The 24,103-nt window shown below is 31.2% G+C and overlaps 2 protein-coding genes and 1 pseudogene across 2 annotated transcripts; all 3 read right to left on the bottom strand.

Moving 5' to 3' along the window:
* Positions 1–4,485: 4,485 nt before the first annotated feature.
* On the bottom strand, positions 4,486–6,840 carry LOC100795707 (putative F-box protein PP2-B12). The gene is made up of 3 exons (XM_014777084.3): positions 6,574–6,840; positions 6,200–6,318; positions 4,486–5,284 (listed from the first exon to the last, which is right to left on the bottom strand). Exons 1-3 carry the CDS (start codon positions 6,838–6,840, stop codon positions 4,876–4,878), a joined length of 795 nt encoding a protein of 264 aa, XP_014632570.1. The 3' UTR covers positions 4,486–4,875.
* Positions 6,841–12,717: 5,877 nt separating this feature from the next.
* Positions 12,718–14,713, bottom strand: LOC121175018 (pentatricopeptide repeat-containing protein At1g26900, mitochondrial-like; annotated as a pseudogene).
* Positions 14,714–18,199: 3,486 nt separating this feature from the next.
* Positions 18,200–20,125, bottom strand: LOC100793595 (putative F-box protein PP2-B12). Its single transcript, XM_003526148.5, has 3 exons — positions 19,859–20,125; positions 19,501–19,619; positions 18,200–18,608 (listed from the first exon to the last, which is right to left on the bottom strand). Exons 1-3 carry the CDS (start codon positions 20,123–20,125, stop codon positions 18,200–18,202), a joined length of 795 nt encoding a protein of 264 aa, XP_003526196.1.
* Positions 20,126–24,103: the final 3,978 nt, after the last annotated feature.

The following is a 24,103-nucleotide window of genomic DNA, read 5'->3' as shown; positions in this document are numbered from 1 at the left end:
GTTTTGAACATCCGCTATCTATGTATCATTCCTTCCTCAAAGACACCTACATAATCAAGTTTTTTACTTAGGTACCCAAACTTTATTGGGTCCTTGTGTGTTAGTGTAGACTGAAGATCCTTTTGGGACCCATATCATTTTAATGTTGTTGTAATTTTTCTTAAAATAACAAGTAGATGTGCCATGCCCTTTTCATCCACAGTAAAAGCAAGTGATAGAACTAGAATTATATTTTCGTGTGGAAGTAAAGAGGTTTTTATGAAATTTTTGTTGTTTTTCAGGTTTATATCCTATTCCAGCCTTATTAGAGACACATCTTTGTTTTCCTAATATGACATCTAAATTATTTTTACTATAAGAAAATTTTGCAAGTGAGTTTTTCAAATCTTTAATTTCTTTTTCATATTTTCCACAACAACTACAAGAATCAGATATTTTCTTGTCAGAAATAGTACAGATATGAACTGTGAGTCTCTTGTTGTAAAGCATCTTAACACAAGGGATGGGTTGTCCCTGTGTGGTTTAGACTTTGTATTGGATTTTACAAAGATAGTGAAAAACTCAAGTGGGTTGCTTGAGTACTGGACGTAGGCACAAGGGTGTGGCCGAACCAGTATAAAACTGTGTTTGCATTCTCTCTTCTCTTATCTTATTTATTTTGTTGCAATCAATTGTGTCTTGCATGTTTAAAGAACATTGTTGAATTGATTGTTGTTGCTTCTTCTGCATTCTAAGCCTATCCCTCTTAAGATTATTGAGGCCACAAGGTCCAACAAGTGGTATCAGAGCAGGATTCTTGTATAAAGTTTAAAAACTTCAAGAATAGATATGGCCTCATCCAACTTTACATTTCCTGAGGGAAATTCTATCAATAGGCTCTTATGTTCAATGGTGAGGTTCATCAATTATTGGAAAATCTAAATGCAGATCTTTAAAGAAGCCATAGATTTAAAGATATGGGAAGCCATTGAATTTGATTCCTTTATTCCTACAATGGTAGAGAGAAATGCAACTACATAAAAAAAACTAGAGAAGAAAGAAGATGATGATGAAAGAAGAAAGAAGAAGTTTCCTCCTTAGCCCCAAAATGCTGAATGCAATCAATCTGAGCACATGAGATTCAATTGTCCTGTCTTCAAAAGAAGAATGAAAAATTTGACAAGAGGAATTTCAAAGAGAAGAAAGAAAAGAAAGGATACATCACTTGGGAAGATAATGTCATAAATTATTCAAGTGATTCAGAGAAGAAAATCAAAAGTCTGGGTATCATGATGAAAGACTATGTAAACAGAGAAGAGCAAAGTCGATACATTGATAGCAATTTCTCCAAACACATGGCATGCATCAAAGTTTATTCACATTTCTCCCCAAGAAAAGTGAATATATGATTTATGGAGACAACAAAGGCCACTTGGTCAACAAGCCCAACAAGTGATATCAAATGATACCAATAGGTCACTTGTCTTTGATTAATTACTTTTGATGCTTGTTTTCTACTTGAGTTTAGATTGTCCTTGATGATTGTGATTGAATTTGATTGGTTGTGTTTGATGATTGATTGATTGCGTTTTTTTTATTGATGTGTTTGTTTTTGCTTGATTGATATTCAATTTTGTTAGTTTGATTGATTGATTATATTTTATATTTGCTTAATTGTTTTTTAATGATATTTTTTTATTATTGTTCTTGATTGAGTTTTGATTGTTTTTATTGATTTTTTTATTGTCTAATCTATTAAATTTTTCAAATTAATTTCATATTTAAAAAAAAATATTTCAAATTTAGAAAAGGAAATTTTGAAATAGAAATTTGAAATTTGAATTTGAAAATTGAAATTTGAAAAAAATTAAATTTGAAAATTGAAATTGGAAATTTGAAATTTAAAATTAAAATTTGGAAATTGGAAGTTATTGGAAGTTGAAAGTTGGAAATGGAAGTTATTGGAAGTTGAAAGTTAAAAATGGAAGTTGAAAGTTGGAAATGAAAGTTATTGGAAGTTGAAAGTTGAAAATGGAAGTTGGAAGTTGGAAGGGGAAGTTACTGGAAGTTGAAGTTGAAAGTTGGAAGTTGGAATTTGAAAATTTAAAATTTAAAATTTAAAATTTAAAATTTGAAAATTGAAAATTGTAATTTGAAATTTGAAATTTGAATATTTTTTTAATAGAAATTATTGTGCATAGTTAGTTGATTGTTAATTTAATTAATTTGATTTGAAAGGTTTGATGATTGGTTGTATTTGATTGTGTTTGATTGATGTGCTATTGTACTTGTTTTTGCTTGATTAATATTGAATGATTATTTTAATGTCTTTTGGTATCACTTGATCCTCATACATTCCAATCAACAAGATAAAAGATAAAATATATGTATGTAATCAACAAGTGGTAAAATCTTTCTCCTCTCTATTCATGATTTGTTTTTTATGTTGACAAAGGGGGAGAGAAAGATAAAAGATAAAATAGTAAGAAAAATTATCTATTCTTTATGAGACAATTTTTTTACATATGAAAAATATGAAATCTTCAACCGTCTCATATAAGCAATCATTACAAAACCAAGGGGGAGTAAACTATATGCAAATAGATATTTTTTTTCTTTGTTGTTGCTCCTAACCTACAGGTGGTTGTCATCATAAAAAAGGGGGAGAATGTAAATCATGAAGATTTTGATGATGTCAAGAAGAATTAAGAATTTGTTTGAGAAATGGGGAGAATGTAAATCATGCAAACTTTGATGATGTCAAGAAGAATTAAGAATTTGTTTGAGAAAGGGGGAGAATGTAAATCATGCAAGCTTTGATGTTGTCGAGAAAAAATCACATGTTTTTCATCATCAAAAAGGGGGAGAATGTGAATGTATGTATACATGATTTTGATGATGTCAAAAGAAGAATCAAACAAGGCTCATTTTGTTTCAAGATTAATACAAGATTGTTTCAACAAACAAAGCCTTGATTGAAGATTTCTTCAAGATCAAGCCTTGCCTCACAATGAAAGGTTTCAAGTCATTCAAGGCACATGTAATCGATTACCAATGGTTTGAAAGTGTGTAATCGATTACACATCATATGTAATCGATTACCAGAGACTCTGAACGTTGGGAATTCAAATTTTAAATGAAAGGTCACAACTATTCAAGAAAAACAACTGTGTAATCGATTACACTAATTCTGTAATCTATTACCAAAGAGGATTTTCAAGGAATATCGCCAACAGTCACATCTTATCATTTGGATTTTGAATGGCCATCAAAGGCCTATATATATGTGTGACTTGGGATGAAATTGAAGAGAGAGTTTTGCTTGGCAAAAATGTCTTATTCTCTCAAAAGAAAATGAGAGAGATTCCAAGAGAACTTCATTGTAAAATGCTCTCTCAAGAACTCTTGGGCAAACACTTGCAAATCCATTAAGAGTTCATCCATGAATCTTCATTGTAATATTCTTCTCTTGAAGAGAGAATTCTTTTTCCATTCTTCTTATTCAATGAGATTGGTTAAGAGACTGTGAGTCTCTTATTGTAAAGCATCTGAACACAAGGGATGGGTTGTTCCTGTGTGGTTCAGACTTTGTAATGGATTTTACAAAGATAGTGAAAAAGCTAAAGCAGGTTGCTTGAGTACTGGACGTAGGCACAAGGGTGTGATCGAACTAGTATAAAACTGTGTTTGCATTCTCTCTTTCCTTATCTTATTTATTTTGTTGCAATCAATTGTGTCTTGCATGTTTAAAAAACATTGTTAAATTGATTGTTGTTGCTTCTTCTGCATTCTAAGTCTATCCCTCTTAAGATTATTGAGGCCACAAGGTCCAACAGAAAGAAAAATATTAGGAGAAAGAAATCTATTATTAAAAATGAGTAAAAGAGTTACCTCAATACAGAAAAGACCCTATGGAAGTTTATATATAAGCAAGATGTCTATTAGAAAATAACTAACAAACTCTAACAGAAAATAATTAACAAACTAATTATAATCCCCTGTAACTAACAATGCCAATAAACGAAACATGGAGTGGGCATTTTTTTGGTGCTTTCTCTCTTTTATTTTCCCCTTCATTTGTTGGATGCTGAAGAAGAAAATCCTTGCATGCTCATGCGTTGCACGAAGCGGATGTTGGACAAGGTGGAGGTACCAAGAAGAGAAGTTGGGTTTCGGGATTCTTTCAATAGACATGAAGGGTTAGGGTTAGGGTTTGGAGAGGGAGGAGTGTTGGGGCGTAGGAGAAGGGAAGAAGAGGGCAAAAGATGAGAAGAATGGGAAGAAATATAACGCCACTGTTGGCACACAACGCATACAATAATGACTAGAGAAGAGAAGAAGATAATACGATAAAAAAGCAAAAACATACATTACTGAAGAATAATAATAAAATTTAACCTTGGTCATTTAATATTTTATTAACATATATAATGGTAAAAAATTGTTGGTCCATAATAGACCACAAATATTTAATTAAGTGGTTCATCCTAGATATTGCCATGTTTTTGTTAGAATTTAGAAGTTAGTGAATTTTATTTTTCTTTTAACCCTAAAATAAGTTTAAGACCTTTTAAAATGTAACAAAATAAAATACTAATAAAACAAACGTGAGATCATCAATTAATATTTAAAATAGAAAAAAAAAACTAAAATACTTGACCGCATAAAAGTTTAAAGACTAAGATTCATAGCCAAAAAGTTCAAAACGAAAATCATAAATTTTAAAAAAAAATAAGAACAAATTAAAAAAGATACTTTATTGTTTACCTTATTTAAAAAAAAAAAATTTCATATATATAAATGTTTCGAAATATAAATCCTTTCACTCAATAACCCACTTTCACTCAATAAAATCCACAAACTCTAGTTAAAACACATACAGAAAGATTTTCCATATCACATGTTTTTGGGCCTGAACTCTACTCCTTCAACTACAAGAAAGCGTGTAAGTTGTGAGTTCATATCCCATAGCTTAAAACCCACCAAGTTATCTTCATGATCTTCACTGAAAAACTCTCCCATCTCGACTTCCATCCATCCATCTTCTCTCTCATGCACTTCCTCACCAGGAGGGTCTAGGCAAACTCTTTTACGATATCCGTTTATATTTCCTTCGCACACAACCAAATCCCCATAAGTTCTAGGTTGAAAGTATTGATTTAAATATATGAACTCTGATCCGTGATTTTCAAAATTAAAGATGAAGTATACACCGTAGTTTGTATTTGCTGACAAAAATTTAGCTTCTAAACTTCCCAAAATTTCTAGCCACCACATATATTTGAGCATTGCTACTTCATAAAATCTGCATATGCATAATAACACTTGCCCTTGAGTGAAAACAAACAAGCTAGAATTAATATATAATTTGGCCATACTGAATAGTTTGAATGTAACAATTTGTCCCTGGAAGCTATTTATCTATGCAGATTAATCCTTTATATCGGATGAAATTGTTTAAAAGTTGACAATTTGATAGGATAAAATCAAAATTGATTTTTGGATACCCAAATTTGAGACCATGTGAGACAAAGATAAAAGAGAGAAAAGTACATGTATAAAACATACAAAGAAATTCTAAGTATGAATTATAGAAAAGTGAGGTGTTCAAGAATCATTGCTCGTAGAAAATTCTTAGCCGTTGACATTTTCAGAGACGACAAATTGTGTTGATATACACACTTTCAAGACCAAAACCATAGAAGTTTGCCTTTCAAGAACCAACCAATAGCAATAGATGAACATAATGTCTAGTTATGTAACGAGAGATTAAAATCACATCATTATATGCGTTAACTATAGGGATTGGAAATAAAAAAAAATATACGTAAAATTAGAAAAAAAAAAGTTATTTTTTCAGTCTTATTATAAATGTCATAATAAAAAAATTATCTCAAAATAATTATTCTTTTAATTTTTAATATAACATTAATTATATTTTTACTTAAATATCTTATGCAATAATATTAGTGATTGAAAGCAAAACCTATAAATAAAATAATAATATAAAGTTAATTTTATAAAATTATTATTCTTTATTATCTTTTTTGTCTAGATAAAATAATTTAAGACGATTAATATTCTGGAACAGGAAATATGATATTTTTAAATACCAAAAAGCATGTCTAAACATTACATTATTATTATTATTATCATCGCATTAACATGAGAAATCATGAAATTCTTTAAATCAAAGCAGTAGGAGAGAAATAAAGAAAACCTGGACTTTGGTGTAGACTCCCAGTACCAATAACAAGGTTTATCACCCGACGATATTTTAAATCCCTTTGCACTTACCATGATGCATTTCTTGCCCGTAGCTTTCTCTAGAGATAAAGTCTGCACATCCAAACCAATTTTATCATTTCAAATGATATAGGAATGAATAGAGAAACCTGAAGTGATGAGATTGAGCATTGACATGGCTAAGCCATAATTTCATAATCTACAAAATACAAAATCTAATTTTCCCTCAATCCCAATTAAATTCCCAAATTCCTCTATCTGAATCCCAATTTCTACAAAACATGCACGCGACAAATCATGAGACAATGACAAATTAAAATCACCTTTTGACTTGAAAGATAGTCTTACCATATTCCCATTGTCAAAAAGAACATGATAGTCACATAGGTATGCGTAAATTTGTTTTTTGGACAACAAATTCAGGGTTGGTGTTGAAGATTGATCTATGATATCTTCACAATCAGATGGAAGAAAGTTTGCCCACACAGCATCTGAATCTGCAATTGCTTTAAGGGATGGGGACACGGGAGATAATTGGCATGCATCCTTAGCAGATGTCAAGGAAATAATAGTTGCGACACACTCTTCAGGCAGAACCTTTGTGATGGTATCCATTATTCTCTAGACACACTAGCTGATACTATTGTTCGTTAAAAAATTTGGATACTTTTTTCCTTTTAATTTTTTTTATAGTAATTGAATGAAAACAAAGTTTATTTATAATATTTAAAAATCCTAATTAAATATTGCAAGATTTTTTTAAAAAAATTCTAAAAAAAATTATTTGAAATCCTAATCCAATTTACCCGTTAAATCTCGCTCTTTAACATTGATTTGATACCAATCTATAGAAGATAATGTACTATTTAGTTATTCTCTATAATTCTTCCTTACCGTTATTACAAAGATTACAACTAAATATAGACATATAAGAGGATTTAAAACTAAATGGTTTGGTGCTATTAACAGTAATATTTCAGCTGCATAATTATCAGCAGAATCACTCAAATATATTGCAGTTATTTGGTGCTACTAACAGCAAGGTTACGCTTATAAAAACCATTGAATCTAACAATTTCGAAAAATCTTTATCCAGCAATGGTGTAGTACGTGCACGCTGGTGCGGGCAGTGGTGTTCACTGTAAATTTAGAAGGGCTATTGAATTAGGATTTTAAAAAATTTATTTTATAAAATAAAATTTGTAATATTTTTAAATAGTATAAATAAATTTTGTGATATTTAATTATAACTTTTAAGATTTTTTAAGGAAGACAACAAAATTCGATGATATTTAATTAAGATTTTATTATAATTTATAAAAAAATCTTTTGGTATTCAAAAATATAAAAATTTGGATGTTTTGTTTTTTAAGAAGAATTTTAATAGATTTCATGAAATTTTTAGTATAAAATATTTATCAAATAGTATCATTCAAACCCTTCTTGATATTTTGTTAGAATTTTTTTCCTTTTCTTTTTTCATTAGTTATTCGACTTTTTTTCTCTCATTATGGATATCCTTTTCTCTCATTAATATTCTTCAAGATAATGTGTCATATATATTTTTTATTTTCTTTTGGAATAAAAAAATGTTAAATATATTTCTTCCCTCTACACTTTTTTTTATTTTCTAAATTAAATTAATATTTGTTTTATGTGATAAAACTAAGTATGTTTTCCTTATACGGACTATCCTCATAACTTGGTCGACGCACTATTTTTGTGACTATTATCCTTAATTTTGTCATCTAGATAACTCGGTAACCCCCTACCAATTTTCCACTCTCCCTACTCTCTTCTACTATATATGTGCATCTCATTTATACGTATCATTAAATTTATCATGAAATAATTATAGTAACTAAAAAAATTAGAACAATATAAAATTTTAAATCTATATTGTTTAAATCTAAAAGTAAGAATGAAAAAATGTTATTGCAAAAAGAATTAGCATAGGAAGACATAAATTTAGAATCAATTTAGCTATTAAAAGATTAAGAAAAATTATATTGGTTTTAATTTTTTTATTCAAACCTCATCATTTCTTATTATTTTTTCATTAACTCTTGTAATTTTGAATATTTTTTTAAAAATTCACAAAATCCTTTCAATTCATATAAATCTATAAAATGCTTTAAAATTCTTTAAATTCTTAAGATATAAATCCATTAAAATTCAAATTATCAAACTCATAAGACTTTTTTATGTTAAAATAATATTTCAAAATCCTAATCCAATGCCTTCTCCTCAATGTAAAAGAAAACTCCACCAAACTCCCAAATTGAAACAATCTACCCAAAATCCCAAACACTTAACCAGAACCATAAAGATGCTACAAAATAATGTTTCGCACGTGTGACTAGGAGGAATGCGACAATTGTGTCGAGGATGTTTCTCACACACGTGGAGCCAATCTAAGATTTGGCTTCATTAGTGATGGATGAATGAACAATGGTTGTGGCTTTTCGACGTCAGAGGACAATGAAGGTGCATATGTCGTGAAGTAGTGGTGACCTAAGCTCTTACCGACGAATTTCAGCATGCCATCGTCATTGGTGGTTGAGGTATTTAAAGATGTCATTGTTGCTGCTTGAGGAAGCCATCACCATTTTGATCCAAAACCATAGCGCCCTCATCTCCGCGCAGAGCTCCCCCCACTCCAAACTCGACGAGGTCATTTCTCGACTTGCCTCCCTCGAAACTGCCTCCCCCAACCATTCTTCGCGAAAGACTCCACCTCGTATGAAGCTTGAGGTTCCCCATTTCAATGGTTCTAACTCCATGTCCTGGATATTAAAAATTTCTCAATTCTTTGATTACTATGAAACTCCTAACGACGAGTGTCTCCAGGTGGCTTCCTTTTATTTGGATGGATCGGCCTTAAGTTGGTTTCAGGAGATGTTTCGCAATGACCAGATTTTGCCATGGTCCAGCTTCCTCCGGGCTTTGGAGATGCACTTTGGAAATGTGTTTTGTCCCCTCCTTCTATGATAACCCTCATAAAACTCTCTAATTGAAAATACAAACAAGAAAGAAGAAATTTATTTTTATTATTTTTGAAATAAAGTGAAATCTGTTTTGAAAAGAAAAAAAATCAACTCATAATAATTTTAGCTGAATCTATTTCCATTTTGAAAATTCATTTTAAAATAAAAAATTGCAAACTCGCAATCATCTCCACTTGAGACCTTAAGTTTTATGTTGTCAATCTTTCTCTCACTTAATATTATTTGAACATGAGAAAATATGTATTAGTAATTAAATATAATGTTAATATTTTTTCATTACCTTAATTTGAATTTCTTATTTTAATCAAAATATATTTATTTAATATATAAATCCAGAGATGAAACAATTACAAATGTATTTTTAAAATAGGAAAAATGATATAAATAGATATCAAATTTCCATTTACGAGAAAAGATTGTATAAGCAGAAGGAAAAAATGATTGTTTAACTCTAAACCTAAAAAACACCACACTAAAACAAGACACGGGATGACTATAGTCAAGATAGCTTTTGTTGTTGTCTTTCTTGCTTTAAATGCTTGTAATATTCATGGTTGAGTTTATGAAAACACATATAGTTCTAGGAAAGAACCATCATTGCTGAATTTGTACATCTTTTTGTCGGTCATGGTTTCAAGAGCATACCGAAAACGACAGGTCTTGGTAAATATCATGAAAATGATGAAAGCAACTCTATTTTGCTTAAATGTGAAGGAAATGCAATTTGTCATAATGGTTCTTGCGTGTGTGCCTGATGTAAAACAAACCGTTATTGCTAGAATTACGATGTAAAAGTTGGATCACAATATATATTATCTAAATGTGAAGGAAATTACAATATACTATTGTAATCATACGATAAGGCATATTGTTATGTAAGAGTTGGCACATGCATTCATGCCCTTGTAATTAATTAGAATGAGTACTTAGATGTTTGAGATCTAATGAATAATGTAATTGAGAATGAGACTATCTATATATAGTATTAAATGAATATGTTTAATGATTAATTCGATTTTTCAATTTCATGAGATTCTTGAAATTTATTACCTTTATATGGGTTAAAAGTTAAATATATATTTACTTCATACTGAACATGCTACCTATTTTTCTTTTTGGTTGTATGTTAAAGGTTTTGTTGTTTCATTTCATATGATTAACATTAATTTTGGTAATAAAATTGAAATATGTGAATTGATATATGATGAAAATATACTACATATAAAGAAGTGTGAAACATTCCTTTCAATAAAAATAACTAAATGACAACAAAAAATTTTATATGAACATGAAAACATAAGTTTGCACTACTACTGAATCAAGATTCTACATCAGTTATTTGAAGCATTCGACATCGGTTTACGACTATCGTCGTAGGAGACGTCGTAAAAAGGGGAAGCCAATTCTAGGATGGTTGCCAAAGACCATCTTTGAATATTGAGCATTCTACATTGGTCCTTCAAACGAGACTGTCATAGAATAGTCATCATTCTACATCGGTCTTTCCTAGAAGACCGTCGTAGAATGCTAGGCAATCTAAGACGATGTCGCTCAACAAGTGATGTAGAAATGCTGGGTATATTATGACGGTCTCGTCTAATGGACAGATGTAGAATGCTTAGCATTCTAAGACGATCATGTCCCAACGACCACCTTAGAATGCATTTCATTCTACGACGGTCATTTATGAAGGACCGATGTAGATGCATTGCATTCTAAGATGGTCTTTGACACGTGACCATCTTAGAATGGTTACCATTCTACATCGGTCCTCTCAGAATTGATGTAGATTTCCATTTTTTTAAAAAAAAAAAAAAATAGGACCTACTTTTTTTTATTTACACAAAGAGGGTTATTGTTGAATTTTGACATTTCATTTTTGCCCACTAGTCAATATTAAATAAAAAGACATGCCATTGGGAACAAAGATATAAGCTTCCCCAAAAAGAAAAAAAAATTACAAGTATTTTAACTAGACTTGCCATAATATATTAGAGCATAAATTACCTTAAAAACAAGGCAGTAATTCCAAAAAGACAAGGCAACGATGGAGACAATGCCCAACAAGGCCATCCCTAAAACAAAGTACCATGTAGCAACATCACAAGATGATATCTATCGCTGATGACCTATAAATATAGATAATATAGATTCAATTTATATATAAAAAAAAGTATCTCACCATCACAATTAAATGAAAAACAACCACAAAAGAAGTTTTACTCTTGAGAACATACGTTTTTCTGAATCATAATCAAACCCAAGTTGTGACAAGGATGATGCTACTCGTGATCCGACTAGTTTTCCCCACTGATAAATCAAATGGATATAACCTCCAAATAATATAAAGAAAGTTGTGATTGCCCATTCTTACATCAAAAGCAATTCAGTCCATGACATCACTTGCCGAGGAACAATCAAGAGAGCATCCAACTATGCAGACAAAAATGCAACCAAGAAAGCTGTGATTGCCCATTCATACATCAAAAGCAATCCAATCCATGGCATCACTTGTAGAGGAACAATCAAGAGAGCATCCAACTATGTCCCAGAGACACCAATGCAACCACAAAAGAGACACAGACAAAAATACCACCCAAATATGCAGGAACCTTGTTCTGAGCACCATTTAAGAGCTGCTAGACACCATACAAACAAAAATTAGTATGTTGAAAATACATAAATCTAAGCATTAAGTGCATCCAACTAGAGGATATGCATTCTCTAGTTTGAAGCCATAACATGACCAGGTCATTTGATGGCAGACAGTCATATAGACATAACTTTCTGTGCATGAAAGAATGCGGGACTCAGTGTCAGGGATTTAGGGAAACGTAAGGCATTGTGTTTATCTTTCATCAAATGATTCCATCATGTGAGGTCATTGAATGGCAGAATCCAAATCCTCAACTAGAACACAAAATAGAAAACCAACCTGATGGATTGAATTGGTTGTTGATGTCGAAATACTAGTATATGCAAGTTGTCCATTTGATCTAATCCTATAATAAAGGTGTCTGACTTGATCACATAGTGTGCTTCTACAAAGTGTACTAGATGTATTAGCTTAATGCAAAGAGATTGGACAAGTATATCAATCCATGATAGCTAACCTTTGTAGCAATAAAAGAGTAAAGCACAGAATTGTAGCAGAAACAGAAATTTCACAAGAAAATAGCAAATACTAGCTAATATAATATGTACATTTGTTTCCCATATGAAAACAAACAAATACTAGCTAATATAATATGACTAGGAACAACGACAAAAATCATAAATTACAAGTACCACTCTTGAGACAGGTATGGAAGCCCTCCAAGATTCATTTGAATTTACATACATATGAAATACTTCTAATTTGTCTTTTTATCAATTCATCCAAAATTGTTCATAATCTATTAAACTAGATATCACTACAAATGAATCAGATAAAACACCCTTTTCAAATCCTATTTGGGTAGTGTTTGCACCCTAGTTGAAGCCTTCAATCTATTTTATCATTTAATAATGTCCACTTAAACTTGGTATTCCTTTGCTTCATTTCTTGCATTCTTGTAAAATCGACGATTCTTCCAACGACTGCATACGTGCTAGAAATGAGGAGGGAATTTGTAGGATGCTCTGCATAAATGCTCTTTAGCACATCTTTAACGCACTTTCCTAATTTAACATCTCTATAGATTCTACAAGCAGAAAGCAATGTATGCCATGCAGTAGCATCACCCTTTATTGTGAAGCTATCAATTAGTTTATGTGTTTCATATAGCATTCCTGCTCGACCCAAGAGATCAATAAGACATCCATAATGCTCAACCTGTGGTGAAAACACATATTCATGAACCATGATCTTAAAAACTTACATCCCCTCAACCACAAGCCCTCCATGACTACAAGCAGTCAGAATTGCCAAAAACGTGAGTTCATTTGGTTTAAACCCCTCCTTTTCCATCCTATTGAAAAGCCTAATGGCATTATTTGGCTGCCCATGAACTCCGAGGCCCGAAATCATGGCAGTCCAAGATTTCACATCTTTATCTTCCATCCTATCAAATATGTCCATAGCCTCATCTAGAAAGCCACATTTAGCACACACATCAACAAGAGTCGTTCCAAGAACCGCATCCAGTTTTAGTTTCTGCACTTCAATAAACTAGAAACATGACGAATTACTTGTATTGCTCCAGACGTAGGGCAAGCAGAGAGCAGCCCTGAGAAGGTAGAAGAATTAGGCTTCATTCCTCAAACACTCATTTGCTCAAATGAAGCCAGTGCTTCTCCAACCATTCCATTTCTTGCATAATTCCCTATTAAATAGTTCCACAAGACAACATCCTTCTTGGCAACGCGATCAAAAACTTGGTGTGCCAAAAAGATATAACCTACCTTTGCATACAAATTAATCAATGCAGTAATGACATTCAAATTAGAACTAAATCCAATTTAGATGCAATATCCATGGAAAGACTTCCCCACACCAAAGTTCCCTATGTAACCAGTAGCTGACAAGAGACTCAAGACAGTGGAAACACTGGCTTCAAGCCCAACCCAACACATCTTTAGGAACAAACCAAAAACCAAACAAGGCTGAGAAATAGAAACACACTCACCCACCAAAGTGTTCCAAGACACAAAGTCATTTCCCTCAGGAAATTCATCGAAAATTCCAAGACAATAAAATTTCTTGACAATGGTTTTTGTATATAAAAAAAGGATTCATTTCATACTCTTCTTGGTGTCTTAAATCTTAAAGTCTTAACCCCTTAGATTGCCTATAATTTTTTGGGGTATCCTGCATTCCTATGCAGTGATCTTTTGTTTTGCTGAAAAGGAAATGCCTCTGTTTTCCTTTTTAACCCCTTAGGTTGTCTTAACTCTTGGTGTCATACTAGAGATTTGAACTCTTGGACATGCCTCTGTTTTCCTTTTTCACCAAGGATATAAATAACACTTATACAAGATACACATAAACTACAACAAAGTGATGTAATTGCCAAAAGGAAATGTTATATATGAATATTTACTTTATATTTTTCCCTTCTTACTTGGTAAAAAGGAATGCTTCTCTTTTTCTGTTTTCATAAGAATGTAACAGTATTTAATCACTTATTTTATATCAAAAATTTGCTGATGCATCAATGCATGGTTTTTTTTCAGAGGTTATTTGACACCAGAGTATGCGATAAGGGGGAAGCTAACAAGAAAAGCAGACATTTACAGCTTTGGCATCCTCCTTGTGGAAATAATCAGTGGAAGATGTAACATAAACTCACGATTACCAATAGAAGAACAATTTCTTCTGGAAAGGGTATGCATGTCTAATATTCTCCATCATATTGGCATATCTTTTACCAGCATCAATTCTTACAGTCAGTTTTGCTTATTCAATCTTCATTTATTCTAACTAAACATGAATTCACCATATTCATTTAGTAATTACTTACCTGAAGTCCCAAATGTTTAATGGACCTATATGTGCTCATCTACATGGAAAAGTTTAGCTCCTTATTTGGTTTTAACTCCCTATAAGATTCTTATAGGAATATATTAGGAAGCCACCTATTACTAAGGTGCATATTAGGTAGGAGCACAGAGAATCTAAGGCTCAAGAAGGGCATGTTGATAAAATAGATTGCAAGAGAAGCAATCAAGGGAACTGGTTGGAAAAAATAAGTTAAGAGTGAAGGAGGGCGAAGGGTCTCTCAAATACTGTTATATCTATTTTCTGTTTCAAATGGGGTGTCATAATACTTGGAAGTTGAGGTAAAAATCATATCATTCTCAAGATAAGACTCTTCAAGATGTTATTCCTACAGTTGTACAACAATGCTTTTACAATGCAATTTGAATAACCTAGTAGTCCTAGGGAGAGCCAAGATATCAAAACGTGGAATTCTAGAAATAAAAAAGAAATTTTCCGCATGCGTTAGCTGTTAAAAGGAAAACATATGTACAATTGTTCTTACAACTAACACATCAGTAAGAGCACCAAACAAGCTAAAATCTATCAACAACACATACACCATTCAAGTTGATATGCAATTTACTACTAGTATTTTACTAAGCCACTCAAACATATAGTACACATAAATAGGATTGGATTAACAATTAAACTAGAACTAAAAAGTAACAAAATAAAACCCAGAGGTATTTACAGTGAGCTTAGTAAGTCCTTGAATTCCTTCCAAGCTTTCTAATTTCTTTTCTACAACGGATAACCAATTTAAATTAACACATGATCTCAATCCCTGGTGTAGCAGTGTGCACAACAAATCAATCACAAAAGCCAATAATTATACTTTTAAAAATCGAAATCATTTTTTTTATAAAAAAAAAAGGAAAAAGTACCTCAAGTGAAGTGAGATTGTTGAGCTTGAGGTCAAGCTTTTCCAAGTTCACGGTCAAGCACGTTATCTGGGTAATTTCCAAAGTTAAAAAGTAAGTATTTTTGGTGGTTAAAAGTGTAAAGGGAAACAGAAAACAAAAGGGTATTTGACTTGAAGCTGACATCGGAAAGAGCTTTGTGAGTGAGGTAAAGAGTGGTAACGGAAGTTGCATCGACGGCATTGTTGTCCTTCAAGACCTCATTGGAGCTCAGGCAGAAAACAAAAGAATGGACAAACCTCGAAGCGCACAGCACGACAAATGGTAGAACGGATGGCACAGGATAGAAGGGGCTGCTAGGGCGCATAGTAAATGGGAGAAGTGATAATGTCTCAACAGGCACGAATGCAAAAACACGAAAGAAAAATCACGTGTGCGCCACGTGCAGCAATTAACGATACAAAGACGATTCTCGAGACAAGACCGTCTTTGTATGTTAATCACTTGTGCTTCGACGATGGGTTTCCAGAAACGACGTCGTTGTGTTTCTCTTAATTACAATTATGTCACCGCCACACTTATTAAGACGGTCCTTTAGAATTGTCGTAGAATCAATGATGTAAAAAAGTATTTTTTTAGTAGTATTGAAAATTAATTTTTTTTACAAACAAAATAGAATAGTTTTGAAAAACCCTTTTCACAAATCTTTCTACTTTGACTTGGTAATTTCGCATAATATTTTTGTCACATGTGATTTTTCTTGGCAACTTACTTTCCATATTTCAGTTAGTTATCTAAAGCGCTATCTCGCTCTCCCTTTTACCAACAAAAAAATATCTTTATATATATATATATAAAATGAAAAGACATCAGGGATGCCACCGGTTACAACCAAAATAAAACTGTACATATATCTCAGTGCCAAAATAACCCTGCAATGCACTAGTGGCATGGTTACTCAATATTTATGACCAGCCAACAACATAAATATAAATTATTATTTTGCTTGTTAAGTTAATAAGTGATTATACGTTTGTTTAATTTTTATTTTATTTTATTTTATTATATTTTTTACTACTAAAATCATCAAAAATTACTTAAATAATGTAATTTTCAAAGAATTATAAATTTGTGGCATTTTATAACCACCACAAACTACAAGAACCTAGATTAAAAAAAAACTCATTCAAACTTTCAATCTTCATATCCTCAAAATTGTTTACGGACCAAGATTTTAATTAAAATCTTGGAGCCAAATTAAAGTAAGAACTTGGAGCCAAGCAAATCAATTCCAGAATTCAGAGACACAATCAAGAAGTGAATAAAATTCAACATCCAGAAATTACAAATCAGATAATAAGGATTCATGGAAATAGAGAAAAAGCTTAAGAAATTACATATCAGATCAGAAATTACAAATCAAGAAACGCAAGTAAAAAGTGAATAAATCAAGAAACAAAAAGGAAATAACCGCAATATCCAATTAAGATGAAAGTAAGGTATCTCCATCCATGGATCCCGATTCTAGCGCACTATGTTCGCAAGGAACCTATAACCAACAACCATACACTTGAACCTCACATCTAGCTCTACCCTTTCAAGTTCGTCACTGACGAGTCCTTCGAGGACCCACGAAACCACCATCACAGAAAGACGTTATTAATTGATATGTTTGTGATTTAACGGGTATTGTAGACAGACCAAATAAATTTCAGCACAAATGTAAACCTCTAATATGGACATCACATGACCTTCTAATCGCAACGAAATATGGAGTGGGCATTTTGTTGATGCTTTCTCTTTTTTATTTTCCCCTTCATTTGTTGGATGCTGAAGAAGAAAATCCTTGCATGCTTATGCGTTGCACGAAGTGGATGTTGGACAAGGTGGAGGTGCCAAGAAGAGAAGTTGGGTTTTGGGATTCTTTCAATAGACACGAAGGGTTAGGGTTAGGGTTTGGAGAGGGAGGAGTGTTGGGGCGTAGGAGAAGGGAAGAAGAGGGCGAAAGATGAGAAGAAGGGGAAGTAAAGAAATGTAACGCCACTGCTGGCACACAACGCATACAATAGTGACTAGAGAACAGAAGAAGATAATATGATAAAAAAAGCAAAAACATACATTACTGAAGAATAATAAAAAGTTTAACCTTGGTCATTTAATATTTTATTAACATAAATAATGGTAAAAAAATTGTTGGTCCATAATAGACCACAAATATTTAATTAAGTGGTTCATCCTAGATATTGATTGCCATGTTTTTGTTAGAATTTAGAAGTTAGTGAATTTTTTTTCCTTTTAACCCTAAAATAAGTTTAAGGCCTTTTAAAATGTAACAAAATAAAATACTAAAAAAACAAACGTCAGGTCATCAATTAATATTTAAAATAGACTAAAAAAAACTAAAATACTTGACCGCATAAAAGTTTAAAGACTAAGATTCATAGCCAAGAAGTTCAAAACGAAAATCATAAATTTAAAAAAAATTAAGAACTAAAAAACATACTTTATTGTTTACCTTATTAAAAAAAAAAAAACTTTCATATATATAAATGTTTCTAAATATAAATCCTTTCACTCAATAACCCACTTTCACTCAATAAAATCCACAAACTCTAGTTCAAACACATACAGAAAGATTCTCCATTTCACATGTTTTTGGGCCTGAACTCTACTCCTTCCACTACAAGAAAGTGTGTAAGTTGTGAGTTGATATCCCGTAGCTTAAAATCCACCAAGTTATCTTCATGATCTCCACTGAAAAATTCTCCCATCTCGACTTCCATCCATCCATCTTCTCTCTCATGCACTTCCTCACCAGGAGGGTCTAGGCAAACTCTTTTACGATATCCGTTTATATTTCCTTCGCACACAACCAAATCCCCATAAGTTCTAGGTTGCGAGTTTTGATTTAAATATATGAACTCTGATCCGTGATTTTCAAAATTAAAGATGAAGTATACACCGTAGGTTGTATTTGCTGACAAAAATTTAGCTTCTAAACTTCCCAAAATTTCTAGCCACCACAAATATTTGAGCATTGCTACTTCAGAAAATCTGCATATGCATAATAACACTTGCTCTTGAGTGAAAACAAACAAGAATTAATATATAATTTGGCCATACTGAATAGTTTGAATATAATGTAACAATTTGTCCCTGGAAGCTATTTATCTATGCAGATTAATCCTTTATATCGGATGAAATTGTTTAAAAGTTGACAATTAATTTTATAGGATAAAATCAAAATTGATTTTTGGATACCCAAATTTAATTGAGACCATGTGAGACAAAGATAAAATAGAGAAAAGTACATGTATAATACAAAGAAATTCTAAGTATGAATTATAGAAAAGTGAGGTGTTCAAGAATCATTGCTCGTAGAAAATTCTTAGCCGTTAACATTTTCAGAGACGACAAATTGTGTTGATATACACACTTTCAAGACCAAAACCATAGAAGTTTGCCTTTCAAGAACCAACCAATAGCAATTGATGAACATAATGTCTAGTTATGTAACGAGAGATTAAAATCACATCATTATGTGTTAACTATAGGGATTGGAAATGAATAACAAAATATACGTAAAATTAAAAAAAAATCAGTCTTATTATAAATGTCAGAATAAGAAAAATAATTATCTCAAAATAATTATTCTTTTAATTTTTAATATAACATTAATTATATTTTTACTTAAATATCTTATGGAATAATATTAGTGATTGAAAGGAAAACCTATAAATAAATTAATAATAATATAAAGTTAATTTTATAAAATTATTATTCTTTTTTATCTTTTTTTCTAGATAAAACAATTTAAGGCGATTAAAATTCTGAAACAGAGCATTATTATTATTATTATTATTATTATTATTATTATATAATCCCATTAACATAAGAAATCATGAAATTCTTTAAATCAAAGCATTAGGAGAGAAAGAAAGAAAACCTGGACTCTGGTGTAGATTCCCAGTACCAATAACAAGGTTTATCACCCCACGATATTTTAAATCCCTTTGCACTTACGATGATGCATTTCTTGCCCGTAGCTTTCTCCAGAGATAAAGTCTGCACATCCAAACCAATTTTATCATTTCAAATGATATAGGAATTTGAAGAGAAACCTCAAGTGATGAGATTGAGCATTGACATGGCTAAGCCATAATTTCATAACCTACAAAATACAAAATCTAATTTCCCCTCAATCCCAATTAAATTCCCAAATTCCTCTATCTGAATCCCAATTTCTACAAATCATGAGACAATGACAAATTAAAATCACCTTTTGACTTGAAAGATAGTCTTACCATATTCCCATTGTCAAAAAGAACATGATAGTCACATAGGTATGCGTAAATTTGTTTTTTGGACAACAAATTCAGGGTTGGTGTTGAAGATTGATCTATGATATCTTCACAATCAGATGGAAGAAAGTTTGCCCACACAGCATCTGAATCTGCAATTTCTTTAAAGGATGGGGACACGAGAGATAATTGGCATGCATCCTTAGGAGATGTCAAGGAAATAATAGTTGCGACACACTCTTCAGGCAGAACCTTTGTGATGGTATCCATTATTCTCTAGACACACTCGCTGATACTATTGTTCCTTAAAAAATTTGGACACTTTTTTCCTTTTAATTTTTTTTAATAGTAATTGAAAGGAAAACAATCATAGATGGAATTTTATAGTAGGTTTTGGCGCATTTTTTCCCGCTCAAAGTAAGGGCACTCTAGATAATTCCTTCTTAATTTTTAATTTTTTTACTGAATTTTAAACCATATTAATTAATGAAAGTATGAAACATTTAATATAAAGTATAATTGGTTTTCAATGCACATTTATTATTTTTTATAGTGGGAAGGATAACGAGTTTTAATGGTTTATTTGATGAGTATTTGAATTCATGAATTTATTAATTTGTTATTATACATTTATTTATTATATTTGTAATTTTTATTTTAAAAAAATAAAATATCAATTTTAAAAAAATTACTTAATTAAAATAAATAATTTAAATAATTAGAGTAAAATATTAATTAAAAATCAGTCAAAAAATTAATTAAAATAATTATTCAAAATAATAAGTCATAATAATAAGTTAAAGTAATTATATGAAATAATTAATTAAATAGTTTGTCAAAATATTTAATTAAAATTATTATTTAAGATATTTTAGTCAAAATAATTGTTTAAAATAAGTAGTCAACATAAATTATTCAAATAATTAGTCAAAATAATTAATTTAGATAATTAATGTAATAAATAAATACTTTAAATAATTAATTTAAATCATTAATTGTCTATTGTCTAATTAATTTTAGAGTTTAAGGGTGATATACTAACGGGATAAAATAATTTTACACTTTCATCCAATCATAAATCATATTTTATGACTTTTAAGATATTTTTAAAAAAATTAACAAATTTATTATACACAATGCTTAATTTGTAATTGGATGTTCAGTGTATAGTCTTTTCTCATAATTTTAATAATTAACTAATTCAATGTTTTTGCCTCTATGGACCTCCTTCAACCTTCCATCCCATACAAGCAAACCCTAGACCTGTATAAACCAGCCAATACATTCATACAAGTATGTAAGTGAATTTCCATCACCAATTTTGCCCTTAATTACCTATGCTTGAATAGTGATTATGAATTTCCATTTTCTTTTCTGTGGGGACATATTGCAACTAATTTTAGGGGTAAATCTCTTATTCTCATTTAGGTTATTCTAATTATTGTTATAATTTTTTAAATTTTTTTATTTGTTCTCAACTGAATTGACAACTTTAGAGCTTTGAAAGTGTTCTAATTAACTTTAATTGCAGTGAGAAGCTTTAGCTACTACTTGCTTTTATCTTGCTCCATACCATGTTATGGATATTACCAACTTAGCGTCTGTTTAGGGTGGTTCTTAATTTTAAGTTTTGAAGATTTTAAAAATAACAATGATTTTTTTAGTTTTAGTTTCAAAAAAAAATTATAATAATTTTTAAAATATAATTAATTTCAAGTAAACTCATTTTAAAAGTTTCATATCGTATTAAAATTAGTTTAAGAGTGTTTTTTTGTGATGACGAGAATAGTAATAGTGGTGATGTCAACCGTAGTGACAACGATAGAAATATTAGTAGTGGTGGCAATGTAGATGACGGTGTCAGTGACAATGTGTAGTGGCAATGTTGGTGGTGATAGTAATGAGGTGGTATTAATGATGATGGTAGTGGTAACAATGTTAGTGGTGATGGTGGTGGTGGTGACAATGGGGATAGTGATGACATTGATAGTGGTGGTGATAGCAATATTAATGATGATGCTGATGTCAGTGGTTACGATGATGATAGTGATGGTGGTAGCACCAAGTGGTGGTGATGGTGGTGGTTACAATGATATTATATTGGTGGTGGTGATGATGGAGGTAGTAGTGATAATGACGATAGTACTAATGGTGTGGTATTGGTGGTGGCAATGTTGGTGGTGATGGTGATGTTGGTATTGACGGTGGTGACTATGACGATAAGGGTGGTGGTAGTGGTGTTGATGGTGACAACCAATTATGGCGATGACATCGATGGTGTAGTGGGAGTGGTGTGGTGGTGGTAATGACAGAGGTGGCATTAGTAGTGGTGGCGTAGTGATAGCATTAGTAGTGATAGCCAATAATTAAAAAAATGTTTCCCGAAAATGTTTTTTAACAACTTTTCCATGAAAAGTTTTTCATCAGATAGGTGAAAATTTTACTTTTCCAAGTTTAATTTTTTTTTACTAAGGTTAAAATATTTGTTACTCTTATTAATGTGTTAAATAATTAAAAAAAATTGATAAAAATATCATGTAATTCTTCAATTTTTAGGAAACTTAGAGCGTGTGTTTCGTTTAGAGGAAAGACATGAGATAGATGGAAATAGAAAATAATTTGAAGAAGGAGAAATAAAATAATATGTTGTGTTGATTGATATAAGAGAAATAATATTTTTTTTGTCAAAGATAATCGATTTTTTGCATCTAAAAAATTGGTTTTGTGGCCTAAAAATTAAAGGAAATCGATTTTGATGGTCTAAAAATCGATTTTTCTGCCTTAAAAATCAATTTTACTACAACAAGATACTTGTTCGACACTTCTTATTAAGTATCTAATTTAAAAATTATTTTTGTTCAATTGAACGCTTAAGTTGTTGTCTTTACACATTTCATACACTTCAAAAAACATAAAAAAATTGGTTTTAAAAAAATAAATATATCATCAATTTAGATATTTTATTATATGTTACTTATATTTCCTTTCATTAGAGTCTCTATATTTATGTGCATGTGGTATTTCCATGTCTTAGATTTTAGACATTAGTCATATTGAAGTGTCTGTGTGTCCGTAGACATTAGTCATGCTAAAGTGTCTATGTCCGTGTTGTGTCTAGTGTCCACAGTAGAGTCTTTGCTTCATAGTGCTTAATACTGATGGTTCTGTGCAGGGTCAGAATTTGAAGGCAGGTTGTGGGGGTCTTTTGAGGGATGTTAGGGGGAATTAGAGAGGTGGCTTTGCTAAGAAGATTGGGATCTGCTATGCCTTTGTAGCTGAGCTTTGGGGGGTGTATGAAGGCCTAAAGCTGGCTTTTATTGAAGGGTGCTCGTGTTTGGAAGTGCAGGTTGATTCCAAAGCGGTTGTTGCTAGCATAAAGGGAGGTAAGCAGGGTTGTGTAATGGGGATGAGACTTATTGTAGGAATTAGACAGCTTTTGGCTCAACGTACAATCAACGGTCAACTTTTTTAGCATTTTCAGGAAAGCTAACCAATGTGCTGGTTTTTTTTATTCATAAAAATTAAACTCGATATTAGGGATTTACAATATTTTTACATTCTATTCAATCAACAACTGAGCTAATCAATGTACTAGTGCTAGCTATTGCTGATTTAGCATGTTCCATGGAGGAAGATCTGATTATTAAAGAGCAATTTCTAGCTTTTTCAGGCAATTAGCTTTTATTTGATAGTATGGGAAATGTTACTCCCATACTGGTTTCTTTGTAGTTGTTCCTTTCCTGGCCTTTGGATGCGCCCAATACCAAAAATAAATAAATAAATAAGGCACTGCTCGGATAAAATTCTTGGCCATTAATTAACATTTTCAGAGACAAATTTTATTGATATACACTTTCTAGACCAAAACCATAGAAGTTTGCTTTTCAAGAACTAACCTATAGCAATTGACAAACATAATGTCTAGTTATGTAAACATATATCAAGAATTTATCTCAGTTGATTAAACAAAGTGTGTGAATTATTATATATTTTTTAATTATTTTAATTTTTATGAATAAAAAAATAATAATTGACGAACATAATGTCTAATTATGTAACAAGAGATTAAAAGCACATTATTATGTTCAATATATGGATTAGAAATAAATAAAAAATTTATACAAATTAAAATAAGTTATGATATTTTTAAATTAACATAACAAATTAAATCATGAAATTCTTTATATCAAGGCAATAGGAGAGAAGAAAGCAATAACAAGGTGTATCACCCCACGCGATTTTAAGTCC

Source organism: Glycine max, chromosome 6 (assembly GCF_000004515.6).
Source record: "Glycine max cultivar Williams 82 chromosome 6, Glycine_max_v4.0, whole genome shotgun sequence".
Taxonomy (NCBI): domain Eukaryota; kingdom Viridiplantae; phylum Streptophyta; class Magnoliopsida; order Fabales; family Fabaceae; genus Glycine; species Glycine max.
This window is presented reverse-complemented; position numbering and strand designations above follow the sequence as displayed.

What these genes read in the sequence shown, in the direction of transcription:
- LOC100795707 (XM_014777084.3), bottom strand. Translation starts at nt 6,840, where the DNA reads ATGGATACCATCACAAAGGTTCTGCCTGAAGAGTGTGTCGCAACTATT. An exon ending in TTTTTGACAATGGGAATATG is followed by an intron (nt 6,319 to 6,573) that starts GTAAGACTATCT and finishes TTGGATGTGCAG; the next exon opens with ACTTTATCTCTAGAGAAAGC. An exon ending in GAGTCTACACCAAAGTCCAG is followed by an intron (nt 5,285 to 6,199) that starts GTTTTCTTTATT and finishes ATGCATATGCAG; the next exon opens with ATTTTATGAAGTAGCAATGC.
- LOC100793595 (XM_003526148.5), bottom strand. Translation starts at nt 20,125, where the DNA reads ATGGATACCATCACAAAGGTTCTGCCTGAAGAGTGTGTCGCAACTATT. An exon ending in TTTTTGACAATGGGAATATG is followed by an intron (nt 19,620 to 19,858) that starts GTAAGACTATCT and finishes TTGGATGTGCAG; the next exon opens with ACTTTATCTCTGGAGAAAGC. An exon ending in GAATCTACACCAGAGTCCAG is followed by an intron (nt 18,609 to 19,500) that starts GTTTTCTTTCTT and finishes ATGCATATGCAG; the next exon opens with ATTTTCTGAAGTAGCAATGC.